Below are 27,489 nucleotides of genomic sequence, written 5' to 3'. Positions count from 1 at the left end.
CTAATTGAAAATAGGGAAAACTGTCAAAAATAAACTATTGTTTGCTCGATCTGTTAAAAATAAATCCAACTATTAATTATTTTTAAATAAATCCACTTATTTGATACAATTGTTGAAAAATAAATTCAACTAATGTTTATTTCTAATTGCTTGATGACAGAGAAGCTTTGAAGATGCTTATAAACAATAGATGGGTTTATTTTTAGCAAATAAATCTAATATGTGGGTTTATTAAAAAATTAACAATAAGTGGGTTTATTTTTAGCTAATCAAGCAAAGTTTGATTTATTATTGACTATTTCCTCTTGAAAATATATAATATAACGAGGCTAAATAAATATCTAAATAAATATCACAAAATAAGTTGAATTTAGTGGTCAAAGTAGTATAAATCAATGGTGAGGTATGTAGTCCAAATTATTATATTAATAACTTTTGAAACTATTAAATCAAAAGAATTATTATGAATCAAGATTTTATGATGCTCACAACTTCTGGACTTTCTAAGTCTCAAATTATAATTTTTTTTTTTCAAATAAAAAAAGGACATCTTTCCTTGAAGTAGCCAAACATTCTTGTTGTTTGTCAATGTCGAAAACTTTTTAGTTTCTTTATAATTACCTTTACGTTGATATCATGACCATATTCCCTTTTAAGGAAATCAGTTATATTGGCATCACTTAAGATTTAATTAAGATGTGATGCACCAAATTCAAGTTGGTTGATCACTTATTTGTGTGTTAAGAGATAGCTAAGTAGATTAAAAAGTTAATTCTATCGATTTGCTGTCCGACTCGCCTTATTGTTTGGCATGGAGTAATGGCTAATTAAGAAGATATACGAGTATAAGATGAAAGTATCTATCAAATATGATGATGCTAAGATGGATGTGTGGACACACCAAAATCAACAAGATTAGCAAATAATGTTTAAGAGGAATTCTATCGGTTGCGTCCATTTATGCAAATAAGCATTAAAGTAGAATAAGACAGTTAGTTTAGACATGTGCAAATGAAGACTTTAAATGCACTAGTGAGAAGGGTAGAAAACATTACAATTGATGGAAAGAGAAATTGTAATAAACATAAAAAAACATGGAAAGAAAAATAGGATTGACATGAGTAAGTTGCACTTATTTGATGACTCGTTTGGGGACAAAACTAGTTGGAAACATTGTATCTATGTTCTTGACTATGTATGGTTTCTTTGTCTTGTACTCATGTTTATTGTTGTTCGTACCTATATATTTGTTGTATATTTATATTTGTCTTGTCTTGCCTAATTGAAGTTTTCATCATGTTAAGGGTTTCACTGGTTACAACCTCCTTTATTCAGTGTAATGTTTATCATTATCTATCTCTTCCGAGACTTTAATTATATATGCTATGAAGACAATGTATTAGATACGATGATGATAATTTCAATTCATAAAAAATAAAAACAAATAAAATTGCTCATTATCCATTTATTTATCCTACATTCCTAATTTCGTATTTTAGGAGTATATTTCGTAATTGGAAGAGCAGGCGGGAAAACGGTCATTAAAAATTTTGAACGTCCTCCCGTATCCATCTTTCAACTCCATCTTTGCTACAGCTCCAAATTTCAATTCTATTCCCAAATCCCTTCTCACTGCCAGGATTTTGCCATTTTTTTCCACAAATTTCATTCAATTAGACGGAACAACAACAATTTATCACGAAATTCTATTCGAATCTCCAAACCCTTAAACCCTAATTCAATTTTTTAGGGTTCTAACTTCTTACTTCTACATTTTACCCAAATCCCACCACTTTTTTCTATAGTTTTGATAGCAATGGGAGTAATTTTTTGATAGCAATGTCATTCTTTTAGGAAAAAGATGGATAACGAGAATAGCAGCAGCAAAATTCACACTGTTCAACCGCTGAGAGACCTTGAGTCTAATTGGGGTGTCGATCTTGTCAAAAGCCTCGAAGATTATCTTTTGAAGATTTGTTCTGGTGAAATTTCTTCTGGAGATGATTCTCATTTCTCTGTAAATTTCGCTGAAGGTAATTTTTTTTTTTTTTTTTTTTTTTGTTTCAAGTTTCAACATTCGTCTCCCTTTTGTTTTGGGTTATTTGAAGTATCGACTATTTTTTTCTGGGGAAATTGCAGCTGCTTTATTGCTTCAAGGTTCGGTACAAGTTTATAGTCGTAAGGTTGAGTACCTGTACAATTTAGTGTTGCATGCTTTGGAGTTTATTTCTGAATCAAGGTTCGTTCGCCTTCCTTTTTGTTACATAGTATGATGTTGTAGCGAAGGGGTTGAGGAAAAAAGATGTTCTTTTTAGACTTCTTGAAAAATTTCTCTTTTAGTGGATATATGATGTTAATAGAATTGCAGTTTTTTTGAATTGGGTTTGGTATTATTTATGATATGATGATAGATAGTATATTTGTTCAGTCTTCATTTTGGTTGCAAAACTTTGCATTCCTCATCCAAGATTACTGCTTTGCATTAGTTAGATTTAACTCTACCGTGTGGAGTGAGAGAAAATAAAGATAAATCTTAAAATTAGTGATTTCTCAAAATTGCTGCTTCAGGGTCCAATCTTTTGTTTCAGTGATATCCTATACTAATATTGCTAGTTTGAAGAACATAGCTTACATGAACAGAATACATATCTAGGTGGGATCTTGCAGGTGTTTGATGGAAATTGGCAGCCTAACTCCTTCAATAATAAGACTCATTTTTTATGGCAAGGAAAATGTTAAGCACATTAGGATTTCCTACAAATCCATTCATTATTTACAATTTCTCTAAACATAACACGGCAACATGAAGTGTTTTCCGTTATATCTTTTTTATGCCTACATTGATTGATATTGTTGAATCCTCTTAGACTGTTTGAGATCTTTTGTGGATTACCCTCACAGCTTACAAAAAATAAAAAACTTCTTGAGCCGTAAGTAAAGCTTGCCCTCACATAGTTAAAAACTTAAAATCATGTTTCCTAAAATTGAAAAAACATTAGGATGGATAAGAGAAGTATCATCTGAAAGTTAGTGATGGCTGATAGGCATCAAGCGTTTGTTTGTGGGATCTCAATTGTTGCTAGTTTTGGCGGACAATAGTAATATACCTTATTTAGTCAAATCAAATTGCTACCTGCATTTTTTATTTGTGTAAAACGTTCGCAGCATTTTGGTTCAAATGTGGATAAACAAAACATAGGAGGTATCTCGCTACAGCCTCAAAATATGTTGTAATTGCAATAGCTTTTGGAACTCTGGCAATATGGTAACAAACAATTTCTGCTATAAGATTTGATATTCTTGTATGTCTTTTTGGCATCTTCATTAATTAAAAAGTTGTATGCCATGCATTTCCTTTTATGATTTTGTCTTGTGATAGCCTAGGTATATAGTTTGTTACCAAATCTGGTTTTGTCTTTTCCAATGGTTGATCATGTACATAATAACACAAACCTTTTCATTGTCCTAGAAGTTTTGATGATTTGTTAGCACATCTCATATATGATTTCTTTTGTCTTTTTCTAATTTGGCACTTCATTAAGGTATTTAATATTTCTAAAAATCTACACCAATGAAATTTTTTCCTTAGCACTTCAATGCTGATCCCCAGTTTGATTACAATTGATTGGATGATACTAATATAATTTAAATTTACGAAGAGAAACCAGTTACAAGTATCTCTGACCTTCAGACGGCCTTATTGATTTAGCACATTTTTTGTATCACATTCTTTTAATTAGTACTGACATGATTTGTAGTTGGATTCTGACTTTGAGTTTCTAAGGCGCCTAGGGTGAGTAAACACTTTTTAACGGTGCCATTAATTTTTATGTTTGTGAATAGATCGCAAGATCATGTGGAAAGTACCTCAGCTCAGCCCGAAGCGAGCTCATCTCATGCAGTTCATGATGAGGATGATCAGTTTTGGGTCTCAGATGATGTTCCTGGTATTCTGTTACATTCTGATAACTTGTTAGCTATCTTAACAATTAAAATGTGATTGGGGAGAGGAATGGAGCTATATTGCTTGTTCTTTTCTTTGGCTTATCCTTTATTCTATGGCAGTGGACGGGAAAAATTGTCTGGATAATGCAGCAAGCAAAGACACTTCTTTTGATCACGTTGTAAAGGCACCTGCTAACCTAGTTGTAATTGAAGGCGATTGCTTAGACTCCACCGATGGTGGCGGAGAACTGGAATCGTACCTGGTAGCTCTATATTTTATGATTTTTCTAATTGATGAGATAATAGTCACTGTCTTGCTATTGATCGAAGCTTTTCTTGTATCAATTGTTGCAGTTGGCCACAAACAATCTCTATCGTGATTTTATCCTCTTAGACCCGTGTGATGCAGTATCAGTTGATCTGTTCCTGAAGGATGAGAAAGCGGGTGACAGACATCATGGTGGCTGTAGAGGGACTTCATTGATTTCAAAAGCTCACAAGAGCTTCCTATCTCCTCCCAGAAGCAATGGAGGGACAGCACGCAAGTCATCTATGAAGAAAGGGTTGGATGCTTCACCTGGTGGTGGTGCCAATAAAACTCAAAATGATGACGAGGCTGGTCCTTTTCATAATGATATTCCTGATAATGGAAACTATGGATATGGATCAGATGATGAAAATCAGCATGAGGATTTTGATGATTCTGATGGTGATGATCCTTGGAAACCTTTGAATCCCCATGAACCTGGAAATTTAAAAGTGAAGCCATTCAAGAAAGGTTCTAAATTTATTTGTTATTTTCAAGGTCTCGTTGTGATATTCTTGTTCCTGATTTTCAATTTTATTTTCCTCATGTTCAAGTAGTTAAAGTTCACAGAAAGATTGGGTTGACGAGCAGAATTAGTGTAGCTTCTCAATTTCCTCTAGCAAAGCTTCATGGAACAATTAGTCCTGAGCTCACTGGTATATGGGAGATGCACTTTGGTGCCCGTGAAGGGAAAGAAGAATCCAAACCAGTTCCGTTGTATGAAAAGGTCTGTTTTTATGTCAATGGTTAGAATTCATTCTTTGCACATTTGTGCTTATGTGATGTGTGACTATCTAATTGCAGTTGCGCCAAACACTTGCTGGCGGAGATGCTAAACAAGATGGCTTTTGCCCTCCCGTGAATGGTGATGCAGAAGATGTATCTGATGACGAGATCAATGATTTTGAAAAAACTGGTTTTGACATGCCAGATGTCAATTATATGGATGAACAAGAAAATGTTGAGCCAAACTTGGTTAGTGAAGCCATTTTCCTGTAGTATCTTATCTTTTTTGGTAATATAGAAAGTCCAGTACATCAAACTATGGAAGAATGCTTGAGCTTATTTACTTGTCTTTGGTTCCAGCATGATGCTTTTGCTGACCACTATGGTGCTGACAATGCTGATTTAAAAGAGGATCCAAGTTCTCAACTTAGCTTGGAGGATCTCTGTCGTGCTCACCTGGTACAGTTGCACTTTTTCATCTTGCCCTATTATTTAAAGGGTCAATACTCTTATGTTTTTGGATATCATTCACTCTGTTGAACTTTTCTGGGTCTTTTCGACATTATTGCTTGACTAGTCTTGGTCCCTTGTCTTGTTTAGGATAAGGTGTGTACAGTAGCCATCTTTAGATTCTCTATACCTTGTTAATATGAGATTAGTAATTGCATTGCCAATTCCATAAAATGAATTTTTTAAAGAACCAAGCTTTTGACGGAGAAAAGTTGGTGACAATTGTTGGTGAATCGAGGACAAAAGATTAGGCATGCTAAAACAAACATTTGGTTTAGATGAGTATATACTTAGTGCAATTGTGTGTCGCCTCATCTGTTCAGTATTTATTTACATGGTATACTTTTAGACGTTTATGGTGATAAATGATAATACATGTATATCTTGGAGGGAATTCGGTATGCACTGGCGTATGGAATGAGATTTGTGCTGGATGAGGGGGGTGGCACTTGTGTTTGATAGTTTTTTTTTTGCAAATGAGTTTTTTTTTGCAAATGAGTTATATAATAACAAAAAACAGTGAAAGTACAAGGGGAACTCTTGGGAGAAACAAAAGCTACTAAAACCCTTAAAAACAAAAGAAATAAAAGCAACAAAAACCCAAAAGAGGCTAAACAACGTACCCAACCAAAACTCGACGGACTGGCCACTAGACCAAATCACACTATACACCGGAACCACCAACAGGAAGGATAAGCAGCTATACAGTTAGATAATTTTAGGGCCTGATCTATTGATTTTGTTTTCTGTTCCATTCAGCACATCACTTTCATTCACATTTGCATTAACCTTTCAGTCTGTCAAATTTTCTTCAGTAGCTCCAATCAGTGTTGGAGGACATGAGTGATAGAAATACTTCTTTCCTCATTTTTCCGCTGTAAAGAAGAGATCAAATTGATTCAATTAGTTTTTTTAATTAAGTGCATTTAGTAGAAAATAACAAATGTCACTAATCAAGCTAACCAAAAGATCTTCTACTGAAAAATTTAGAATATTTTCAATAATCAAGCACGTATATAAAGATCCGAGGATATTTCTGGCTGTAATGCTTTAGCGATTGTTTTCGTTTTTTTATTTTGGGCTTTCTAGGCATGGTAATGTGGATAAAAATGAAGAAAGTAAATGAGTTTGCTGATGAATTAAGACACAAGTTATGAAATTAAAGCCAAAAATAGAAGTGTAGCAAAATCAAAGTGACAACCCAAAATAGAAAGTTTCGCAAAATCAAAGGGATTTAGTTAGTAATTATCAAAAAGGCAACATGAAGTCATCGCGTAGAAAAGTTTTTTATTGGGCGCGATTATGGACAAGTTTGTTTTTGTTAATAATAAGTTTCTCGTAGTCCTTTTTTCCTTTATCTAACCCTAATGCCAATTTGGGTCATGAATATTGTCACAGGATTCCCTTCTTGCTAGCATTGCTGAAAATGAGAAACAGACCGAGTTGGCTGCTCGTGTTTCATCGTGGAAACAGAGAATTGAAGATGACTTGGAGGAGGAAGTATGCCCTTAACCCTATTTACACAACAAATTTAAGTCAGATTTTGTCTTTAATTTCAATCAATCGTTTGCTGTTTTTCAACTGCTCTAACGTTCATCCATTTTGACTTCAGGATTCACGTCCTCCATTTGACATACATGCTTATGGTGATTGTGTTTTGGATAAATTATCACTAGCTGATGATGAAAATGTTTTGTCCTTTGGAGATGTCGTAAAAGGACAAGAGAAACATGATGTTGCTCGGACTTTTTCTGCACTTCTGCAGCTGGTAAGATTTCGGGCATTTGCAGATTTTCTTGGTTTATACTGTATACTGTTTTTAGTGTCATTTTGATCGAATGTGAAACGGCTTCTTGAGCTTGTAGGTTAACGACAGAAAAGTTGATTTAGATAGAAGTGGTTCGACCAGCGATTCTTTCTGCTACACAGCTACAAATCCATTTCATGTCTGGCTTCTGACCAATGCCAAGGGGCCAAAGAAAATGCAATTTCAGCTATCCAAAAAGAGGAGAAAATCTCCCATTAAGAAAAGCGACAAAGGTCATTTGAAAAAAGCTCCGTCAGTTGGCTCACCATCATCGTCTGGATCTAAATCAAGAGCTACATTATTGCAACCAAATTGTAAATTCTCTACGAAGCTGGAGAAGAATGGACTGAGGTGCACTCCTGATGGGAAGCGCAGGCGTAGATCGCGATTAGTTGATTCAGTTGACTTGGATTCAGCTCGATAGTAATGTTTTATCTAGATTAGCTAGGTACCCTCCGAGTAAAACGACTTTTAGCTTTAGATTAGATAACAATGCCCCATTGTTTCCTTAATGTTATTTCAGTTATAGTAATAACTAACTAGTAATATGTGTAATTAAAGGTCATTAGAGCCCATGTAACATCTTTTATTGGCAAATGTACTTGTACCTGCATTTTTGTATTATAAATGTATCATACATTCTTTAGTTGCCACATCTTTTAGCTTTTATTGATTGTTTCCAAATTCCAACTCAGAGGCTAGATTGTAAACTTGTTAATTTTTTATCCGTAATAAAAATATAGCTGAATCCAATTATAAATAATAATTTTTAAAAACACAAATTCTTGTGAGAGACGGTTTCTTTAAGAGATTATCTTTAAGTGGACCAACCCATTATATATTTTTTAAAATATTGTAAGTAGGCGTTAAGAATGATGTAAGCAGACATTTAAGATATTGAAAGTAGCACTAAGGATACGACAAGTAAATATTAAGGATAATGTAACTAGACATTAAAAATACGATAAGTAAATATTAATATTTAATGTGCTGGACTTGAAATATATTTCTCAAAGAGACGATTTCTTAAAAAACTAGCTGTTTTAAATAATCAAGCTTTAAACTTAGATTCTAGAAATAAGTTCTCCTCGTCTAAAGCTATGGTAAGGGATCGAAAAACAAGCGATTTCTTTTTATTACCATATTTTACATGGCCTGCGTTGAAGTGATTTTTGAGCTGATTATAAATGGCTTATTTTTTTTAGTTGCTCAAAAATACTTAGTTGAACTCACTTATTTCATAGTTTGGGGTCACGTCTAACCGTAAGACGTCTTAACAAAGAAATTAGCGTTTAAGGTTTCAGTTGGGTTTTTGGAAGAAGTGGCCGTAGCAACTAGTAATTAGCAAGCTTTTGTAGAGGTTCTTGACGATGCGTCCATGGCGGATACCTATATTAACTTCCAAAAGAACATTACGGGCATTATCCACATCATTTAGAGCGAAATTTGAAGATGAAGGTTCATGGTCTTATTCTCCTGAGTGGTGGGGCTCCGATTCCGATCACCATTCTCGCTCTGTCTTCCAAGCTAACTCTCTTCATGGCAACGGCGTCGTTTCCGTCCTTGCTTATCGTTCTTCTATTCCCGTTAGTTTTCCCCTTTTACTTTCCTTTACTTTTTTTGTTTTTGCTTATTATCAGATTAATTTCAGGATTTGCATTCGGAGTAATACAGCTAATTTTCAAGGGTTATGTTTATATACGTTATTTTTTTCTATTCTGTTTATATTATTGTTGAATTAGTGTAAGCAATGTAAAACTACGCTCGTTTACAAAATTTTGATAGAAAATTTCCCCAAATGATTAAAGGATGTCTAAGTAGTTGGATTAGTAGTTATGATTTATGAATGTATTTTGACCAATGCTACCAGATATGAAATATGGTACCTAGCACGGGAACAGAAGCAAAAAAGGAAATCTGAAAAGTTAATTTAGAGTTTCTGGAAAGGAAGGTTTTATGGTTTTTTATTCTCCTATAATATTTGAATCAGTTGTACATTTAAACATTTTCCATTAGGATATTAATTTGGACTTAGGGGAATGGAGTTTTTGAAACGTTAATTTAGAGTTTCGGGTTTGCAGTTTCCAAGACAGGATTCGGTGGGAAGATTTCAATTTCTGGTAACTTGGATTTTGACGTTTATGTCAATTATATCAATTTCCTTTTGAAAAGCCTGTAAAGGTTTGCTATAAATCTGGTTATAATTGTAAACTAGTTAAACTTTCTGCAATCAATATCTATAAAATGGGGATTTGGTATTGTAAAGATGATGTTTGAAGAAGTTAGCTTAAGTTATTTTTTTTTTGATAAATGTCAGAATGAAAATACTTGGTGGAGAACTGAAGACTGGCTTAGAAAAAGATATGCTGAAGTATGTTCTGATAGTAAGCATGATGAAGATTTCAAAGTACTTGGTTACCAATGGCGTGTTCTTCGTTTTAATGATGCAACACGCCAGAGTGCTGTGAAAGTTATGTTAGCTTCAAAAGTCTCGGATCCTAGCTCAGTATGCTACATGCAGCAACCACACGTTTTGGCTGTTCCCTGTAAGTGTGTTGAGCTGTAAACTTTTGATGTTAGCTCATTGTGTACAACTCATTTTCTTGTAGCTTTAAACTCGATTTTAAATTTTGTAATTGGTAAACCCTAGATCTTAAAGGTGGTTATTTCAAGAAACCCATAACCTTCTTTAATAAGTGCATTAGGTTCTTTCGGTTCATTAATGTATGTGGAGGAGTAATGCTAATAAATTTGAGGAATCTAGTTCAGATAGGAGCCGATCCCAAATTGCAGGAATCAAGACTCAATATTGTGGTGCTAGTTTGGTAGGCTCAGGTTTGACTTTGTTGGTAGTTTGTTACCTGGGTTTGCTAGAACCGTATCAATGTGATATACCAACATTAGGAACATGACAAAGGCTAATTTCTTCATCATAATATTTTCGTGACTTTGGAAGGTAATTTCTGTCGGTAGCATTCAACATTAGGATGTTCAGGTTTGACTTAGTGTTAGTTGTTTGTTACTTACATTTTTGGAAGCTAATTTTTGTTGTTGAAACAATAGACAAGGTTACAGAATGTTGAAGACACAATGTGAGGATTGATGATTTGGGAAATTGGATCAAGAGAAGGTTCAATGGAGCTTGAATCTTCATCTATGGAGAAAACTTGGGTTAATGGATCGGATTTTTAGGTGGTGAAACATGATAAAAGGGAGATGGCAATGATCAAGGTGGGAGAATACATATGAGAATGGTCAAGGGGTTCTGGTCACGGACTAGTCATAGCGGTAGTCATGGACCTCATGGTGGTCTTAGATCAAGAGAAGACTCGGTGGAGCTTGAATCTTCAATCATGGAGAGAACTTGAGTTAATGGATCGAATTTTTAGTTGGAAAAACGTGGTAAGGAGAGAGATGACAGTGATCAAGGTGGGAGAATACATACGAGTGGTCAAGGGGTGGTGGTCACAAACTAGTCAAAGTATGGTAGTGGTTGTCATGGTGGTCTAGGATCAGGAGAAGATTCAATGGAGCTCAATCTTCAATCATGGATTAATGGATCAAATTTTTAGGTGGAGAAACGTGGTGATGAGAGAGATGACGGTGATCAAGGTGGGAGAATACTTATGACAGTGGTCAAAGGGTGGTGGTCACGGACTAGTCAATGTACGGTAGTGGTGGTCATGGTGGTCAGGGATTGAAGGTGGTGATGGTGGTCAAGTAATGAAAGTGGCTATTGTGGTTGGAGAGACTGTAAAATAAAGGTGGTGGTCATGGTGATAGGAAAGAGAAATCAAAATGTTCTTTATGGCGGAAGGAGAATATGTGTGAGGTTGAAGTGAATGAGGAAGATGAAAAATAAGATGGATAATGAAGATGGAGTTGAAGATGAATGTTGAAGATAAAGTTGGATATGAAGATAAAATGGAGTTTTGAGTTTTCTTTTTTCTTTATTTTGATAATTAAAAAGTTAATATTTAACAAAAAAGATTGAAATTCTTTTAATACAACTTCAATGATTATGTTATGGACAAGAAAAAAAAAGATTCCTACTGCTCGCATTTTACCATAGTTGGATGCTACCATGTGGAATATTCGGAAAAGAAACTTTATCACTTAGTAACTAATTTAATTTTTTATCCCAAAGCTTAATTATGATGGTTTCTCTGATTTTTTTGCTTGTCTTTAATACTCAAGGGTATTGTCAAAGTTTCTCTTGAAGAGACAACAAAGGGTCTCAAAAACTAAATGATTGGTGAAACTTCCTCAATTTGACACCAACCTTTTATTCATGTGTAATTAAAACTTTATCGCTTTAGTAATTGGCAGCTGATAAGTTTAATGTTCCGAATCCGATTGATGACACTTTATTAATTGTTATTATCAATTATAACTATGCATTTTGCATACATGTAATCTTAATTTATAACATGTGTTATTGAGAATTTAATGTTTCATAGTCTTGGCAGTTTTGCTTTAGATGACTCTGTTTTGATATCCAACATCCTTGCAGATACTAAAAGCATGGTAGTTGCTGGATTGACAGCTCTATCATCTACCGATTATGATCTGAGGACTGCAATTACTGGAAAGCAAACAATGCGTGTCTTATGTATAGGACACGGTGGAGGAAGCTTACCATTATTTCTAGCTTCTAAAATTCAAGGTAGAGTTGCTTTCCCCCCTTCTATTCTTGTTCTTGGAAATCCTTCAAATGTTAAGATGTTTAGGAATTAGTATTTTTGGCACCAACGCTGTTATACCAACGCTCACAAGTCACAACTATATCGATGTCCAACTTTCCCGACTTACACAGCTGTACTATACGTATACTCAATAGTTGCAACTTGTGAATCTTTGGTACTTATGAAGAGGTCTTTAAATGGTCGTACTATATGAGTATGATTCAGTACACTACACATTTTTTTTGTGCAAATTCCTTTATCCGAGGTTATGAAACTAAGGAAGCTGATGTAATATTGTTGAGGATCTCTCCTTGGCTTAGATCTCCATATGAAGCAAAAAAAGGTTCAAGTTGTAACACATAGAATCATATAATCCTCTGGGCTAAATGAGTCCCAGCTGGCTCGGGTTTGACTCTTGTGTCTTCAGTCTTCTCACCTCTTAATGCGCTTTTTTTTTGAATCTTTTTTCTTTTTTGTTCTTTAAACGTTTTCCTTTATTTTTTTTGGTGGTTTGAGGATCACGACTCATACAGAAGACCCTAATCATTTCTTTTTGATGGTATGTTTAGGTGCTCTTGTTGACATTGTTGAAATTGATCCTCTTGTTATTACCACGTCTATAAAAGCAATGGGCTTTCCTTCATTCTCAGTTGCAGTTCCTCCAGGTCATCATGTTGTCCCAAAACCCAATACTATGGATGAAGTTCTATGGAAAGGCATCCATGAGAGACTTTTCCTCTATGAATCAGACGCTGAGAAGTTCATCCTCAACACGGAGAATAAGTATGACATTATCTTCATTGACGCATATGATGGTGATGATATTTTCCCTCACAAATTACGGGATCCAGAATCTCCCTTCCTTATAGCCCTTGGTAGCAGACTTCATCCTTATCACGGGACTGTTGTAGTAAATCTTCATTCTGATGATGACGTACTCTGTGAAGACGCATCAATTATGCCTATAGGAAAATATGTATCTCGAGTTCTCCAAGCATACAAAGATATGTTACTGGGTGATAAAAAATCCTCGGGTAGACAAAAACTTCCCGGAGTGGGCTTTGTTGTTTCAGTGCCTTGGTTGTGCAATACAACCCTTGTTGTGTCTAGAGGTTTAAGTGCTGCTGTAGGAAGTTTGGACCAAGATTCGGTTTTGAATGTCCTTTATTCAAAGGCTCTTGATATCAACAGGGATTTAAATATGCCTTTCTCGTGTTTACAGTATCTAAAGAGAGGTTTCATTCTTGGGTGACATTCAGACGTATGTCCTGTTCCGCAAGCTGTGGGCCTTTTTAGGAGATCGCAAGAAGCTTGTATTCTTGCCTGGACTATTACAAATATTATAAATCGCCCTTGGCGCACCTTCATAAAAGCTAGCGCACACTTGCTTGGCCCCAGGGAAGATTTGAAGTTCGTCTTATTGAACTGAACGTGCATTATTTGTTTTTCTCAGGTATTCGTAATTAGAACTAGAGGCATTTACATTTTAATTTCTATTTAATTTTGTAGAGGTGCTCATAGATCATTAGCACCACTAGCTTCCAATAACTAATTGCTGTTTCTTCTATTTTGTGTGATTCTCTAGATGGTAAGTAGCTTGCACAAGAGAAACAGCAGCGTTCGACATTGAAGTTAAAAGTCCGCTCAATCTACTTAGTTTTTCCACGAGCTTATGGCCTTGAGCATATTTGATGTTAAAAGTCCGCTGTTTTTCTGGTGCGTTACTGCCTACTGGCATAAAATCCGTTTACGTCTCTGCTTATTATTTAAAAATGTAGTTATAGAAAACTGAAACTAACACCCCCTGGCGCATTGTATGATCCATCATTTTTGTAATTTTAGTTATACAAATCAGATTGAATTCCTGCTTCTGAAATTTCCATCCATGACCAAGTGATAAACAAGCTTTCAACAATATCGATAGAAACTCGAACTTGTTTCTCTAACAGTCTACTTCCAAGGCCTTCTTTACAGTGGAATCATTGTCAGACAAAGCAAACAAAGCTGTATGAATGTATGAAGATGAATCTTGATGGGTCTTCTCTTTACACAATTAACGACCTGAAATAATGGCACATTTGAATCAGATATTCCGGCCATAAGAGCTCCGACCAACAAGTCAAGAATGGTGAACTCTCGTTTGTTGCAAACTGAGCATCCCATTTCAAAGAGACTTTTATCGTTAGAGCTTCTAAATTTCTGCAAAAGTGTTGCGAGGATGCTCCATTGATCGAATGCTCGCATTGACAACCCAACTGATATTCTTTGTGATATTCTTTGTGAAATATTGAGTTTTTAGTTTGATAGTTAATTTAAATTTTATGTTTATACTATTTGATCTGTGTGATATTCTTTGTGAAATATTGAGTTTTTCATAAGATTTTGTGTTGTGACTGTGATTCAAAACTTGAAAGAATTTTAGTATTTTGTAAATTTTCATAAATAACAGTTAAGGGTTAGTATTGTTATTCAAAGCTATATTTAGTTTGATAATTAAATATTGATATTTTTCTAAGTAAATTTAATTTGTTAAAAGCCAACTGAAAATGAATATAATATTTTTATGCTATTCAAATCAATTTAACATTAGTAATTATATACTGGCCTATTCACACAAAAACAAAGTTTTTTTTTTTTTTTTAAATTCAAATATGAGCTAGAGAATTCCTACAAATAAGGGGAGACTCTACATATAAGGGGAGAAATGATAAATTTTTACTAAGTTGTGGAAACTAAACCCATGTAACCACTTAAAAAGGTGAAAGGAAATACCATCAACCGCTGAATTAACCCATAATTTCCTAGCCTATCCAAAAGTAATCTCTACAAGTCTTGTATGAGACCATCTCACCATGAGATGGAACCAAGTTTATTTCTCTAATTGATTACTTTAAGATTGTAAATGATCTTAAGTGATTACTTTAAGACTATTAGAAATAATCACTTTAAGACTAATTAAAACTAATCAATTTAAGAAGGTAATTGAACATTACTATGGTCTCACAATGAGACCGTTTCATTTGAAAATTTTTGAATTCTAAAAGTCCAAACCTATTTTTTAATGACATTGGATAGCAGAAGACCAGCACAGTTTCAGATTAAGTTGTTCTCCTGGACTTGTTTATATACTTGAAAGTTGAAAGTAAGTTCAAGAGAATATGTGCTGTTTATGTGTTCATAGACTTTAGTTGCATACTTAACATTATACAATATACACAGACATTCATTTGCAATGCATTTCTAGCACATAATAACTGATGAAACAGACATTATAGGTTTTTGACCAATACTCGCGTATCTCTCTTCCACAAAGCTCCAGCTCATAGAACATAACATTTACTTATGAAACATACATTATACATTTTTTTGACCAATACTCGCGTATCTTTCTTCCACAAGCTCGAGCTCAAAGCAACAGAGAATCCTGGCTTAAGAGGTACAAATACAGTATGAAGATAAACAGAACTATAGCTATCCGAAATGACTGACTGGAAAAAGAACTAGCCGAAGCCTGAACTAAACCAAAAGTGTTTTCTTCAGCATGGACACACTTGCCAGCACGACCTAAACCTGATATGACCCGACTTAATTGAACATCCAATCGGGAAGCTTGTTTCACATAATCAAAGAATAGAATAGCGAAGAACAAACTTAACCACACTTCAAATAACTTTCATCGACGAAGCAGCGCTCAAGTATGCCCAATACAGATAAATCAATACAGTTCAATTGACAAAACAAGACCACATGAAAACCTCATCCAACATTCATTAGGAAATTTGACTAGCAATATACTTCTAACACTTTTGGTTTGAGTGCATACTACATTTTAAAGAAACCTAATAAGAAAGATAAAACTATATGGTGATAAAAGGTACTAACTACCCCCTCTGTCCCATTGAATTTGCCCCCGATAGTGACATTTTCCTTTACAATATGTCACTATCAGGGGCTATTTCAATGGGACAGAAGGAATAAGATATAGCTCAGTTGCACTTGCATATTTGCAGGTGTCAAATGTGAGTGCTCACGGCTCAGTCATCACTGCATACGCGAATAAAGAACTACCTTTAAGTTGAAATTTCTATCACAAGCTTCTTCAGCTACAAGCTTGCTCAGCCTGAAACTCTTTCAAGAGGCGCAAGGATTGACGGTATAGATTAAGGTCCAAGCCATCGACATTCCTACCAACCCGTGCCTTTAGTATTGGCTATAATAAAACAAAGAACAAATCATTAATAGTGCTTTAGTTTATTCCAAGAGTGTTGGCAACATTAATCTCACCTGATTTTCAACTTCAAAGTAGAGCTCTCCTATAAACTGATAGATGGAGTCCACTCGATAGCTTAGTTTCAAGTGCTGTGTGTCAATCTTAAGCGTCGCATTTCCATCAGCAATAACAGCCATAGCGCTCTCCACAGAATATTCCAATAACCTACCAAAACGACATACAAATCATAATATAAGCCTAAAAGTGATTTTTTCCTCGAAGTAATGCTCAAATAGACCCAAATGTCCACTCGAAAGGCAATTAAAATTTATTACTCACTATTAGAGCAAGAGCCAAACTACCCATGTTTGGAGAAGACTTCAATCACACATTGGGCAATTTACTAACATGCCTTGATGAAGGATGTGTGGGGAATGCATGGGAGGATGTGAGGATTGAAGGAGAAACTTCAATGTGTCATGATATTGAAGCATTAAAGATCATGAACATGAAGGCTAGCATGTGCCTTGAACATGGCAAGGCTCAAAGAGTACGTTACACGAACAAGGAAGCAGGTCACTCGAGTTCAAGGAGCATCTGAAGGGCTCGCTCGACCTGATCGAGCGGATGGGCACTCGGTTGAGCGGAGTGCAGCCCCAATTTTGTCGACTTTCTGTTTCATGGGCTGTTTTACTTGAACATCAAGGATTTTGTCCTAGGGCTTCTAATATGTTGAGGGACTCTATAAAGGGGTCTTAGAACATCATTAGAAGAGAGAGAGGATAATACACTAGAGAAAGCTAGGGCTTGTAAACCAAGAGCGTATTGTTGAATGGAATCATTGTCTTTAGAGTTTGTTCTTAAGTGTGTGTGGTTAGTCATTAGCCTATTGTTGAATATATTAATGAAAGTAATCATCTTTTGAGGGAGGTATCCAAAGTTACCTCATAAACATGTCGCGTTGATTGTTTGTTGTTCTTTTGTTCATTCTCTGTTTTTCACTCATCTTCCACACGTTATCATTGTTGGATCCAAGCTATTCTCTTTCACCCACTAAAAGGTCCACATAGGTTAAAATAGTGGGTCTTTTTTATTTCATTCGAGCCTAAAACCAATGACACTCAGTGGTCAGCAATTCTAACCACTATAGAGAAACTTTGTTTTTATCCATCAAAAGCAAATGGAAGTGCCGACAGCAGGAAAAATTGTCAAAAATAAAGCAACATTTCCTCAATTCGCTGAAAATAAACTATACTATTATTTAATTTTAAAAAACCAACCTATAAAGTATATTTGCTAAAAATAAACCACCAATTCTTTATAACCATCTCAAAGTAAGTAAGAAATTAGGATTTATATTTGGTGGATCAAGCAAAGTTCGATTTATTATTAACAATTTTCCGCCAATAATGTCGGCCCTTACCTATTCTATACAAAATAGATAAAAATAAAGACGCTAATACTGCATGCTGATCGGACCGTAGAGTGGAAGTTATGATTTCAGTGACCTAAAATTAATAATTTTGTTTATTTGTGCATTATTATTTTTTTTAAATTTATTTGTGCATTACTTTGATCTGTTAATAGAGGAGTAAAAACAGCAGCAGAAGTGGAGATAACCATCAGAAAAAAGCTAATGCCATAAAATTCAAATAGCATCAGTCTGCAATTTCTAAAGGATTGAATAAAACAATATCATAGTCAAATTATAGTCAGTCATTATATAATTGAGCAATGTGAGAAACAAAATCCCTAATAAAATAGATTGCAGAAATTGAGAAAAAAACGAAAATGAAGGAATTTTACAAAGTAAAAGAAAGACCTTCCAGTAACGCGAAGAGAAGCCCCATGGTGAAAAAGAGGAGAAGATGGTATGAGTTCTTCGAGAATTACCAAAGAACCTGACGTCACCACAGAGGACGCCATTGATAGAAATATTTGCAGTCAGTGAGTCTGATTCTTGTGTATACTGAATCTTTGAGCACAATGAAAACTCCACAAATTGATTTGTTGAATGAATCATCCAAATTTAGATTATAAAAATAACCCGATGACTCAACATACTGAAATATAATGCAAATACTAATAAACAAATCGATTTGTATTTTCCTTGTATGGATGGCAATGGAACACCTTGTTTGTCGTTCATGCACTTTCCTATTGTAATATTTCTCCCACAAAGGTGCTTGGGATGATAAATGAAATTCACAATGAGATACAATCTACACAACAAAATCCTAGCACAAGGAAATTGCAATAGTAAATACAAGTGTTGTAGTGAATTATGAACTTTGATGATATTAAGAGTTAATTATTCTCTCAATATTATCTCATGAAAGGAAGAACAAGAATAAGAGTATTCTTAAGAAATCATAAATTATATGAAATTGGGATGGAATGTTCCTTGGCATGCAACCTTTATTTATAGAGCTATGCATCAAACAATATCTCCTTTTGAAACAAAAGTATTTCACCAAGCAAAGTTTATGAATCAAAGTAATGTTTCACCAAGCAAAGCTTATGAATCAAAGTAATGATACATCAAACAAAACTTATGAATCAAAGTAATGATTCATCAAACAAAACTTATGAATTAAAGTAATGTTCATCAAATTCTTTGAGGCATTTAATTTGAACTTATAATATATTTATTTAGTCCTACTACTATACTAAGTATGTAATATATACAAATCTAGGTCTATATACTCTAAATGTTCAACAATCCTCCCCCATTTAGAGTATAACAAACCTCCTTCTTCCTTTACACATTAAGTATATAATTCCTTAACCAAACACCGCTTCATTTGCCACCGAGGCGAGTGCAATGAATTGCAGACATATTGGAATTTGCTATTACTATTTATTTCTTCGAAGCCTATGAAATGGCACCTCTCCCATAAACAAACACCGAACCACTAGTTGAAGAATTATCCTCTTCATTAGTGATCCAACTAGCATCGGAATAACCTTCCAATATAGGAGGTTCACCACTATAAGTTATACCATAATTTATGGTTCCTTTCAAATATCGTAATACTCTCCTTATCGCCAACCAATGTTGGGGACCTGGGTTACTAGTAAATCTACTCAATTTACCAACCGCAAATGCTATGTCCGACCTTGTACATGTCATAACATACATCAAAGATCCAATAATCTTTGCATACTCTAATTGAGAAGTTGGTTTTCCAGTATGCTTGGTAAATTTCATACCTTGCTCCATGGGCTTGAGAATGGTGTCGAATCTTGCAATTTAAACCTATTAAGCACTTTATCAATGTTATGAGATTGACTAAGCTAAATACAATCACCATCTCTTTTGATCTTTATGCCTGAGATTACATCGGCCTCCCCCAAATCCTTCATTTGGAAGGATTTAGACAAAAAATCCTTCTCTTGGATATGTACTATACTAGTACCAAAGATGAGCATGTTATCCACGTATAAGAAAATGATAACTCCATTGCCTTGGTTATCATATTTACTATAAACGCATTTATCCGCTTGATTCAACTTGAATCCAAAGGACAATATAGTTTCATCGAACTTTTGATGCCATTGTTTTGGTGCTTGTTTAAGTTCATATAGTGACTTAACAAGTTTACACACCTTATTTTCTTGTCCGTTCAAAACAAACCTTTCGGGTTGTTTCATGTAAACTTCCTCATCTAGCTCACCGTATAAGAATGCGGTTTTCACATCCATTTGATAAACCTCTAGATGATAAATTATAGCCAACGCTACCAACAACCTAATTGTGGTTATTCTTGCAACTGGTGCATATGTATCAAAATGATCAATACCAAGCTTTTGTCTAAAGCCCTGTGCCACTAAACGGGCCTTGAACTTATCAATAGTTCCATCAATTTTCATCTTCTTGCGGAAGATCCACTTGCAACCAATTGGTTTACAAGTCGGTGGGAGATCTACTAATACCCAAGTATTATTCCCCATGATGGATTGCATCTCGTCATCTATTGCCTCTTTCCAAAAGGCACTATCTTGTGATGCCATAGCATCACTAAAAGTCAATGGGTCTCCTTTCACATTAAATAAATATGGAACATTAGAAGTAACATTATTCTAGTACCTTTGACGAATCATCAAATTTCTTAGTGTGCATTTTTTCTTGAAAATGACTTTTTATTAAACATCTCAAACAAGAGATAATTTAATCTTTTTGTCTAAAACTAAGACAAATATTTGTGGATAAAATATTATCTTTATTAGTTTACACTTGGAAGTTTAAAATTACCTCCCCTATTTGTAAACATTCAATCACAAATAGAAATGACAATTCTTTGTGATCCAATTCAAAATTGAATTTCATACATATAATTATGTATAATTTGAGAAAATTTCTTACATTATTACAAACTAGTAATAATAAATAAATTATTAAACATTATGGAATTTATTTACCATAATATACATTTTATGCTTAAGGCATAAAATACATTATCATACCACTTGATAATTCACATGTCTTAAAGGACACAATTTTATAAATAAATACTTATAGATAGTAATCACTTTATAGTTTTTATAATAAATCAACTTGTCACATATTATACACCATCTATTTACTTATATGGATCAAATAAACATACCAAAATTATTATTACAAACTAATAATAATAATTTGATTTATAAACATTATGGAATTTTAATTACCATAAAACATAATTTGCAAAATCTATGCAAATTAATTTATTCTCTTATATAAAATAATATTTATTTCATAACTATTTTCATAAGTAATGATAAAATTAACCACTTACTTATAATTTCAACATTGTTGAATTATACATAATAATTTAATCTTAATTATTATAAATAATGGTCCGACCATATTAAATTTAAATTTAAAATGCTCCATATACATAAACATGTATATCTACATGACATATAAATTCTACCCCTTAATCTTAGTTATAATATAACTAGATTGACTTGGGTAATTACATAACTCATTTGAGTATTTCAATGTGAATCATTACCCCTTTTATTTTCTATAAAGAAATTGGGTAATAAAAAAATATGTCACTTTAATTTTGTCTCATCATGACTTGACAAAAGACAATAAATTAATCATTTACTTATAAGTAATTATTTACAAATAACTACCATAACTAACCACAAAAATGGTTACATCAATAAAATTGATACTTTATTTCATAATTAACAATAAAATAAAACAATTACAAATCAACAAACTGAGATTAATCGAAAGTATGCGAAATAAAATTATCATACCTTTGGTTTTGATGCTACACGACATACATCAATTATCAACATGATAAAACAAAATTAATCACTTTCTTTAAACATGTCTCATGAAGAATTAATTCCATCAAGTATAGAACATAATCATACTTTAATCAATCAATATCCGATAAAACACATACTTAATGTATACTTGGAAATTTTAATTTATATATATATAAATCCTGACATTGTAGTACTTTTATTCCATACTATAAAATTTCATTGCCCTATTAACCATGATGATCACATGAATAGATTTCTATTCTCTTTTCTTAATTAATTATTAAGAAAAATAACACTTTATGATTTCCATCATAAATTTTTATCATAAAAAAACACATACCCACTTCTCTAGATCATATCTTTGTAAAATACTATTACCCACATGCTTTACTTCAAATTAAAATTAGAACACATGTATATGATCATCCAAAAGAAGATTTAAATGTATGTAAAAACTTTTTCACAAATTTAAACACAAAATATCAAATATAATTTATGATTATTAAATCTCAAGAAAAACTTACTTATTTTCCATGATACTTCTTCTTACTAAAGATACCCATGAAATAAATATTTCATTTGCCATCGTCAGAACTTCATGCCATGAAATAATTGTCCAACTTGATGAAAAATTTTAATGAGATCTTTAACGCTTGCCATCTTTGAAAAATTATCACAATAGATTATTGGAAATATAATGCAGATACAAATAAACAAACCGATTTGTATTTCCCTTGTGTGGATGGCAATGGAACTACTTGCTTTGTAATTCACCAAATGGACACCATGAAGATAAGATTGCGACAATCAGAGAAGTCGCTCGGAAACTTAATATGAATAGAAGGCGTTCATGCACTTTCCTATTGTGATATTTCTCCCACAAAGGTGCTTGGGATGATAAATGAAATTCACAATGAGATACAATTTTCACAACAAAATTCTAACACAAGGAAATTGCAATAGTAAATACAAGTGTTGTAGTGAATTATGAACTTTGATGATATTAAGAGTTAATTACTTTCTCAATATTATCTCATGAAAGGAAGAACATGAATAAGAGTATTCTTAAGAGAGAAATCATAAATTATATGAAATTGGGATGGAATGTCCCTTGGCATGCAACCTCTATTTATAGAGCTATGCATCAAACAATACCTCCTTTTGAAACAAAAGTGTTTCACCAAGCAAAGTTTATGAATCAAAGTAATGTTTCACCAAGCAAAACTTATGAATCAAAGTAATGATTCATCAAACAAAACTTATGAATCAAAGTAATGATTCATCAAACAAAACTTATGAATCAAAGTAATGATTCATCAAACAAAACTTATGAATCAAAGTAATGATTCATCAAATTCTTTGAGGCATTTAATTTGGACTTATAATATATTTATTTAGTCCTACTACTATATTAAGTATGTAGTATATACAAATTTAGGTCTATATACTCTAAATGTTCAACACAACATTTATTTGATTTTGATCAGACTTTAAGATAGATTAACCATTATATTAAAACTAATGTAAATACCATAATTAATATTTGTTTGAATCTGATCTCATGAAGAAGAAAGCAGTAGAGAGTTTTCATTATTTTGTATAGTGTTTGTACAAATGGCTCACGATACCCTTTACAAGTATATATAGGTATGATACACCTTTCAGAGTTTTTTATGTGTAACAAACTAAGCTAATGTATACAATATACTCTCTACTTTGTATTATTACATTGTATTGAAGGAATATTCAAGGTGGTATTCTCAATTGCCCCCTCAAACTAGGAGGTGTAGAGGACACTCCTAATTTGAATAGAAGCTCCTTGAAGCGAGTGGAAGGCAAGATCTTGGTTAGGAGGTCGGCAAGCTGTAGTTGCGTGGGAAGGTACGAAAGTTGCAAAAGACCCTCGAGGACTTTATCAAGGGTGAAGTGACAGTCGATCTCGATGTGCTTGGTCCTATCATAGAAGCCATGATTTTTGCCAATGTAAATTGCAGACTGGTTATCACAATGTAAAGTGACGAGCTGAATGGTTTGAACACCCAAATCTTGTAATAAAAGAACAACCCAGGTCAACTCAGATGCAGCTGCTGCCATAGCACGGTACTCAGCTTCTGAGCTAGACTGTGACACAGTGCTTTGTTTTTTGGACTTCCAACTGATGGAGGAAGAACCAAGAAGTAGAATATAACCGGTTATGGATCTTCGAGAATCCACACATGATCCCCAATTCAAATAAAAAAAAAGCTTGAAGTGTCAACTTGTCAGTACCTTGAAGAATGATACCCTGACCGGAAGTATGGTAGACATAGGACAGAGCATGATGTAGAGCAGATAAATGAGAGTCACGAGGATTTTGCATATGTTGACTCAACGCTTAAACCATAAAAGAAGGATCAGGGCGAGTGCTGGTAAGGAAGTTGAGTTTCCCAACCAAACTTCGGTAGATAGTGGGATCTGGTATAAGAGTGCCTTCGTGAGTCGAGAGCTTGAGGTGTAGGGGCAAAGGTGTAGCAACTTTGGAAAATAAAGTGAAACCACTGTCAGCTAAAAGTTCACGAGTGAACTTTTCTTGTGTAAGGATGATGCCATTGGAAAAGTAGCTAACTTCGATCCCAAGAAAGTAGTGTAAAGCGCTTAGGTCTTTAATGCTAAAGACCTTATGCAAGTGAGCTCTAAGACTAGTGATCTCAGTAGAGTCATTGCCTGTAACAAGTTTATCATCGACTTAGACAGCCACCACAGTAAAATTAGTATCATTATGTTTGGTGAATAAAGAATAGTTGTTCTTTGATTGTGTGAAACCTTGGAAATGAAGTTCTTGAACCAATTTAGCAAGCCATTGTCTCGAAGCCTGTTTAAGCCCATATAAAGATTTCTTTAGCCGACAAACTTTGTTATTAAGATTGGAAATGCCTTCAGGCATTCTCATATAGACCTCTTCAACCAAATCACCATGAAGGAAGGCATTGTTGACATCAAGCTGGAAGACTGGCCATTTATGACTTAATGCAACGGCTAAAATGCACCGAATTGTTGTTATTTTAACTACAGGAGAGAAAGTCTCCTCAAAATCAATGCCATATTGCTGAGTGAAACCCTTGGCAAATAAACGCGCCTTATACCTCTCAAGACTCCCATCGGAGTTTAGTTTAACCTTGAAAACCCATTTGCCCGATACCTTTCTTACCCTTGGGAAGAGAATCAATATCCCAGGTGTTATTGAGAGACAAAGCAGTGTGTTCTTTAGCGATGGCCTCAACCCACATAGGATTAGTAGAAGCCTCCTTATAAATAGTAGGCTCAACATAAGTAGCATGGAAAGCAGCAATATGATGATGATGAGCAAGTAGAGCACTATATTGAACAACACCACATCAATGAGAGCTAGTATGAGCACACACATAGTCTTTGAGGTGACTATGGGGTCTAGAAACACAAGTAGAATGTCATGAAATAGGGACAGGAGGAGGGGGTGGAGGAGGAGGGGAAGAGGCAGTATTAGGGGAGGGAAGGTTAAGGTCTGGAAGAGATATTGGTGGAGTAGGTGAAGGGAAATCAGTAAGGAGAGTGGAATTTGTGAGAGGATTCGTAGGTAGAAAAAATTGTGGAAGAGGTTTAGTAAGTGTATTATTGAGAAAGTGAAAGGGAAAAAAGTTGTTCATAAAAAATTACATCTCTAAAAACAAACATAGTGTTTGTTTTAAGATTATAAAGCTTATATCCCTTAGTACCATGAGGATATCCCATAAAAACGCAAGGGTCTGTTCTTGGATTAAACTTGTTCCTCCCTTGTTTTAATGTAGAGGCAAAGCATAGACATCCAAAGGATCTCAAATGATCATATTGTGGCTTGTGATGAAACAACTTTTCATATGGTGTAATGTAATTCAAGGAAGAAAGTGGTGTCCTGTTAATCAAGTAGGTGGCACATTGAACACACTCACCCCAAAAACTCATAGGGGCTTTAAACTGAAAAGAAAGAGCTTTAGCTATATCAAGCAAATGACGATGTTTCCTTTTCACAACACCATTTTGCTGAGGTGTGTCAGTACAACTTGTTTGATGCTCAATACCCTTTTGAAGATAAAATTTGAGAGCATCGCGACAAAGTTCCTTAGCATTATCTGATCTAATGCCTTCAACTATGACATTGAATTTCTTTTCAACATATGCAACAAAATTTTGTGTCACTTTTGCATTTTAAAAGATATAAAAAGTTGTACGTGTAAAGTCATCCACCATGGTAAGAAACATATTACAACAGTTCCTTATTTTGTGCCTGTAAGGACCTCACACATCCACATATATTCTATAGGATAACATGTCTTTATTACACTATGGGTAAAAGACAATCTAGTTTGCTTAGCCATTAGGCAAAGAGTACAAAAGTAATGTGAGGGCAGTGACTCAACAGGAAAAAGCAACTTAAGTTTGTGAAAAGGTATATGACCTAAACGAAGGTGCCATAATTTGGCCTTATGATGCATATCAGTACTAGATACATGTGAACTAGAACATGTCTCATAAGTAGTAATATAGCATGTCATTTTGTGAGTCTTATTAGTTGCTGAACCAGAAAAAGCATCAATCAGATTATCAGCATAGTAGAGTCCTTGTTTGATTTTACCAAGAAGCCAAGGCTCTCTCATCGAAAGGTCCTGAACAATACATCCATTGGAGTTAAAAATCACATTGTAGTTTAAATCCTTGCAGGGCTTATGTGTGGATATTAAATTGAAACGAATCTGAGGTACAAAAAGAATGTTTTTCAATTTAATACCACTGGGAAGAAAGACTGTGCCAATGCATTTTACTTCAATTTGCCTACCATCTAGAATGGTAATGGTATGTTCATTGTGTTTTAAAGGATGATAACTCTCAAAAAGGTTCAAATCAAAAAGTCATTTGATCTGAGGCTCCACTATCAATTATCTAGTTATGAGTATTATTGGCTAATAAACAAACTGTACCTGCCAAAAGAGCAGTAGCACCATTTTCAGTAGGAGCATCAAGAGATTCATTAGTGCCAGATGGTTGTGTTTTTAGAAGGTGCAACAGCTGTCTGTATTGGTCACTTGTAAGAGTGGTGGTAACCATATCAGTAGCAGTCCCATTGAGATCAGAGGCATTAGCAACATGAGCAGTGCTGTTGTGGCTTTTAGGATTCCTTCTCCATACATTCTTGAAGTGCTTGGATACCCATGGATTTTGTAGCACTGATCTATGGTGTGTCCTTGCATCTTACGATGCTCACAAAAGTAGGAATTAGGCCGTTTTTGCGCAGTCATAGTTACTGGTTCAAAATGCCCTATATGAGGCTTGAAGTGATTCACTGAAACAGGTTGTTGATTCTTGGTGAAGGGAGTATGAGCCTTCTGAAAATTATTCTCATTGAAGCTTCTCTTGTCCACTCTAAATGCTCGAGACTCGTTAGTGTCATTGGTCAACTTGTTCAATTCTTGGTGCTTTTGTTCTTGCATCAAGATCCGATATGCTTGTGCTAAGGTAGGTAATTCACTCATCATCAACAAATTGCTCCGCACATGACTATACTTATTGTCAAGCTTCATCAAGAAATGGATTAATCTGTGACTCTGATGCATCTTATAGAACTTTTGTGTGAGGTTACAAGAATAACCCGTACATGAGTAGGTAGGTAAGGGATCAAGGTTATCCAACTCATCCCAAAGAGATTTCATCTTAGTAAAGAATTTTGCAACACTAGTATCATGTGTTTGAACGATACTATTAATTTCTTCCTGTAATGCAAATAATTGAGCCGAAAAGGATTGGCCATACCTTTCCTCTAACTCAAACCAAATCTCCCTAGCTGTTTTAAACCACAAGACACTTTTAGCAATGGAGGACTCCAAGGTCGACAATAACTAGCATATAACAATGTTGTTCACCCTATCCCAAGCCTTAATGTTAGGGGAATTAGGTCCAGGCCTATTCAAACTGCCATCAACAAAACATAGCTTGTTCTTTCTAGATAATGCTATCATCATAGCACGCTTCCAATCACTAT

The 27,489-nt window shown here is 34.3% G+C and overlaps 3 protein-coding genes across 11 annotated transcripts; 2 read left to right on the top strand and 1 right to left on the bottom strand.

The window, feature by feature from the left end:
• Positions 1-1,494: 1,494 nt before the first annotated feature.
• LOC130817745 (condensin-2 complex subunit H2) lies at positions 1,495-8,102 on the top strand. 2 transcript variants are annotated; one of them, XM_057683614.1, is made up of 11 exons: positions 1,495-2,033; positions 2,140-2,239; positions 3,844-3,947; positions 4,066-4,208; positions 4,300-4,723; positions 4,810-4,979; positions 5,057-5,227; positions 5,339-5,437; positions 6,887-6,988; positions 7,101-7,256; positions 7,354-8,098. In XM_057683614.1, exons 1-11 carry the CDS (start codon positions 1,862-1,864, stop codon positions 7,717-7,719), a joined length of 2,007 nt encoding a protein of 668 aa, XP_057539597.1. In that variant the 5' UTR covers positions 1,495-1,861; the 3' UTR covers positions 7,720-8,098. The 2 variants fall into 2 exon arrangements, with proteins under 2 accessions (XP_057539597.1, XP_057539590.1); XM_057683607.1 differs by having other exon boundaries at positions 1,514-2,033; positions 4,807-4,979; positions 7,354-8,102.
• Positions 6,015-18,223, bottom strand: LOC130817765 (CST complex subunit TEN1). 6 transcript variants are annotated; one of them, XM_057683676.1, is made up of 4 exons: positions 18,013-18,223; positions 16,265-16,415; positions 16,049-16,190; positions 6,015-6,363 (listed from the first exon to the last, which is right to left on the bottom strand). In XM_057683676.1, the coding sequence occupies exons 1-3, from the start codon at positions 18,114-18,116 to the stop codon at positions 16,080-16,082; spliced, it is 366 nt and encodes a 121-aa protein (XP_057539659.1). In that variant the 5' UTR covers positions 18,117-18,223; the 3' UTR covers positions 6,015-6,363; positions 16,049-16,079. The 6 variants fall into 6 exon arrangements, with proteins under 6 accessions (XP_057539659.1, XP_057539626.1, XP_057539643.1 ...); XM_057683643.1 differs by lacking the exon at positions 6,015-6,363 and adding an exon at positions 13,637-15,550; XM_057683660.1 differs by lacking the exon at positions 6,015-6,363 and adding an exon at positions 13,637-15,408.
• Positions 8,375-13,704, top strand: LOC130817755 (uncharacterized). Of its 3 annotated transcripts, XR_009043852.1 has the most exons (6): positions 8,390-8,881; positions 9,377-9,415; positions 9,613-9,841; positions 11,809-11,961; positions 12,550-13,433; positions 13,566-13,704. XR_009043852.1 is itself a non-coding variant. In XM_057683627.1 (5 exons), the coding sequence occupies exons 1-5, from the start codon at positions 8,666-8,668 to the stop codon at positions 13,230-13,232; spliced, it is 1,320 nt and encodes a 439-aa protein (XP_057539610.1). In that variant the 5' UTR covers positions 8,390-8,665; the 3' UTR covers positions 13,233-13,482. The 3 variants fall into 3 exon arrangements, 1 of the variants encoding a protein (XP_057539610.1); XR_009043853.1 differs by lacking the exon at positions 9,377-9,415 and having other exon boundaries at positions 8,375-8,881; XM_057683627.1 differs by lacking the exon at positions 13,566-13,704 and having other exon boundaries at positions 12,550-13,482.
• Positions 18,224-27,489: the final 9,266 nt, after the last annotated feature.

Source organism: Amaranthus tricolor, chromosome 1, assembly GCF_026212465.1.
Source record: "Amaranthus tricolor cultivar Red isolate AtriRed21 chromosome 1, ASM2621246v1, whole genome shotgun sequence".
Classification (NCBI taxonomy): Eukaryota; Viridiplantae; Streptophyta; class Magnoliopsida; order Caryophyllales; family Amaranthaceae; genus Amaranthus; species Amaranthus tricolor.
This window is presented reverse-complemented; position numbering and strand designations above follow the sequence as displayed.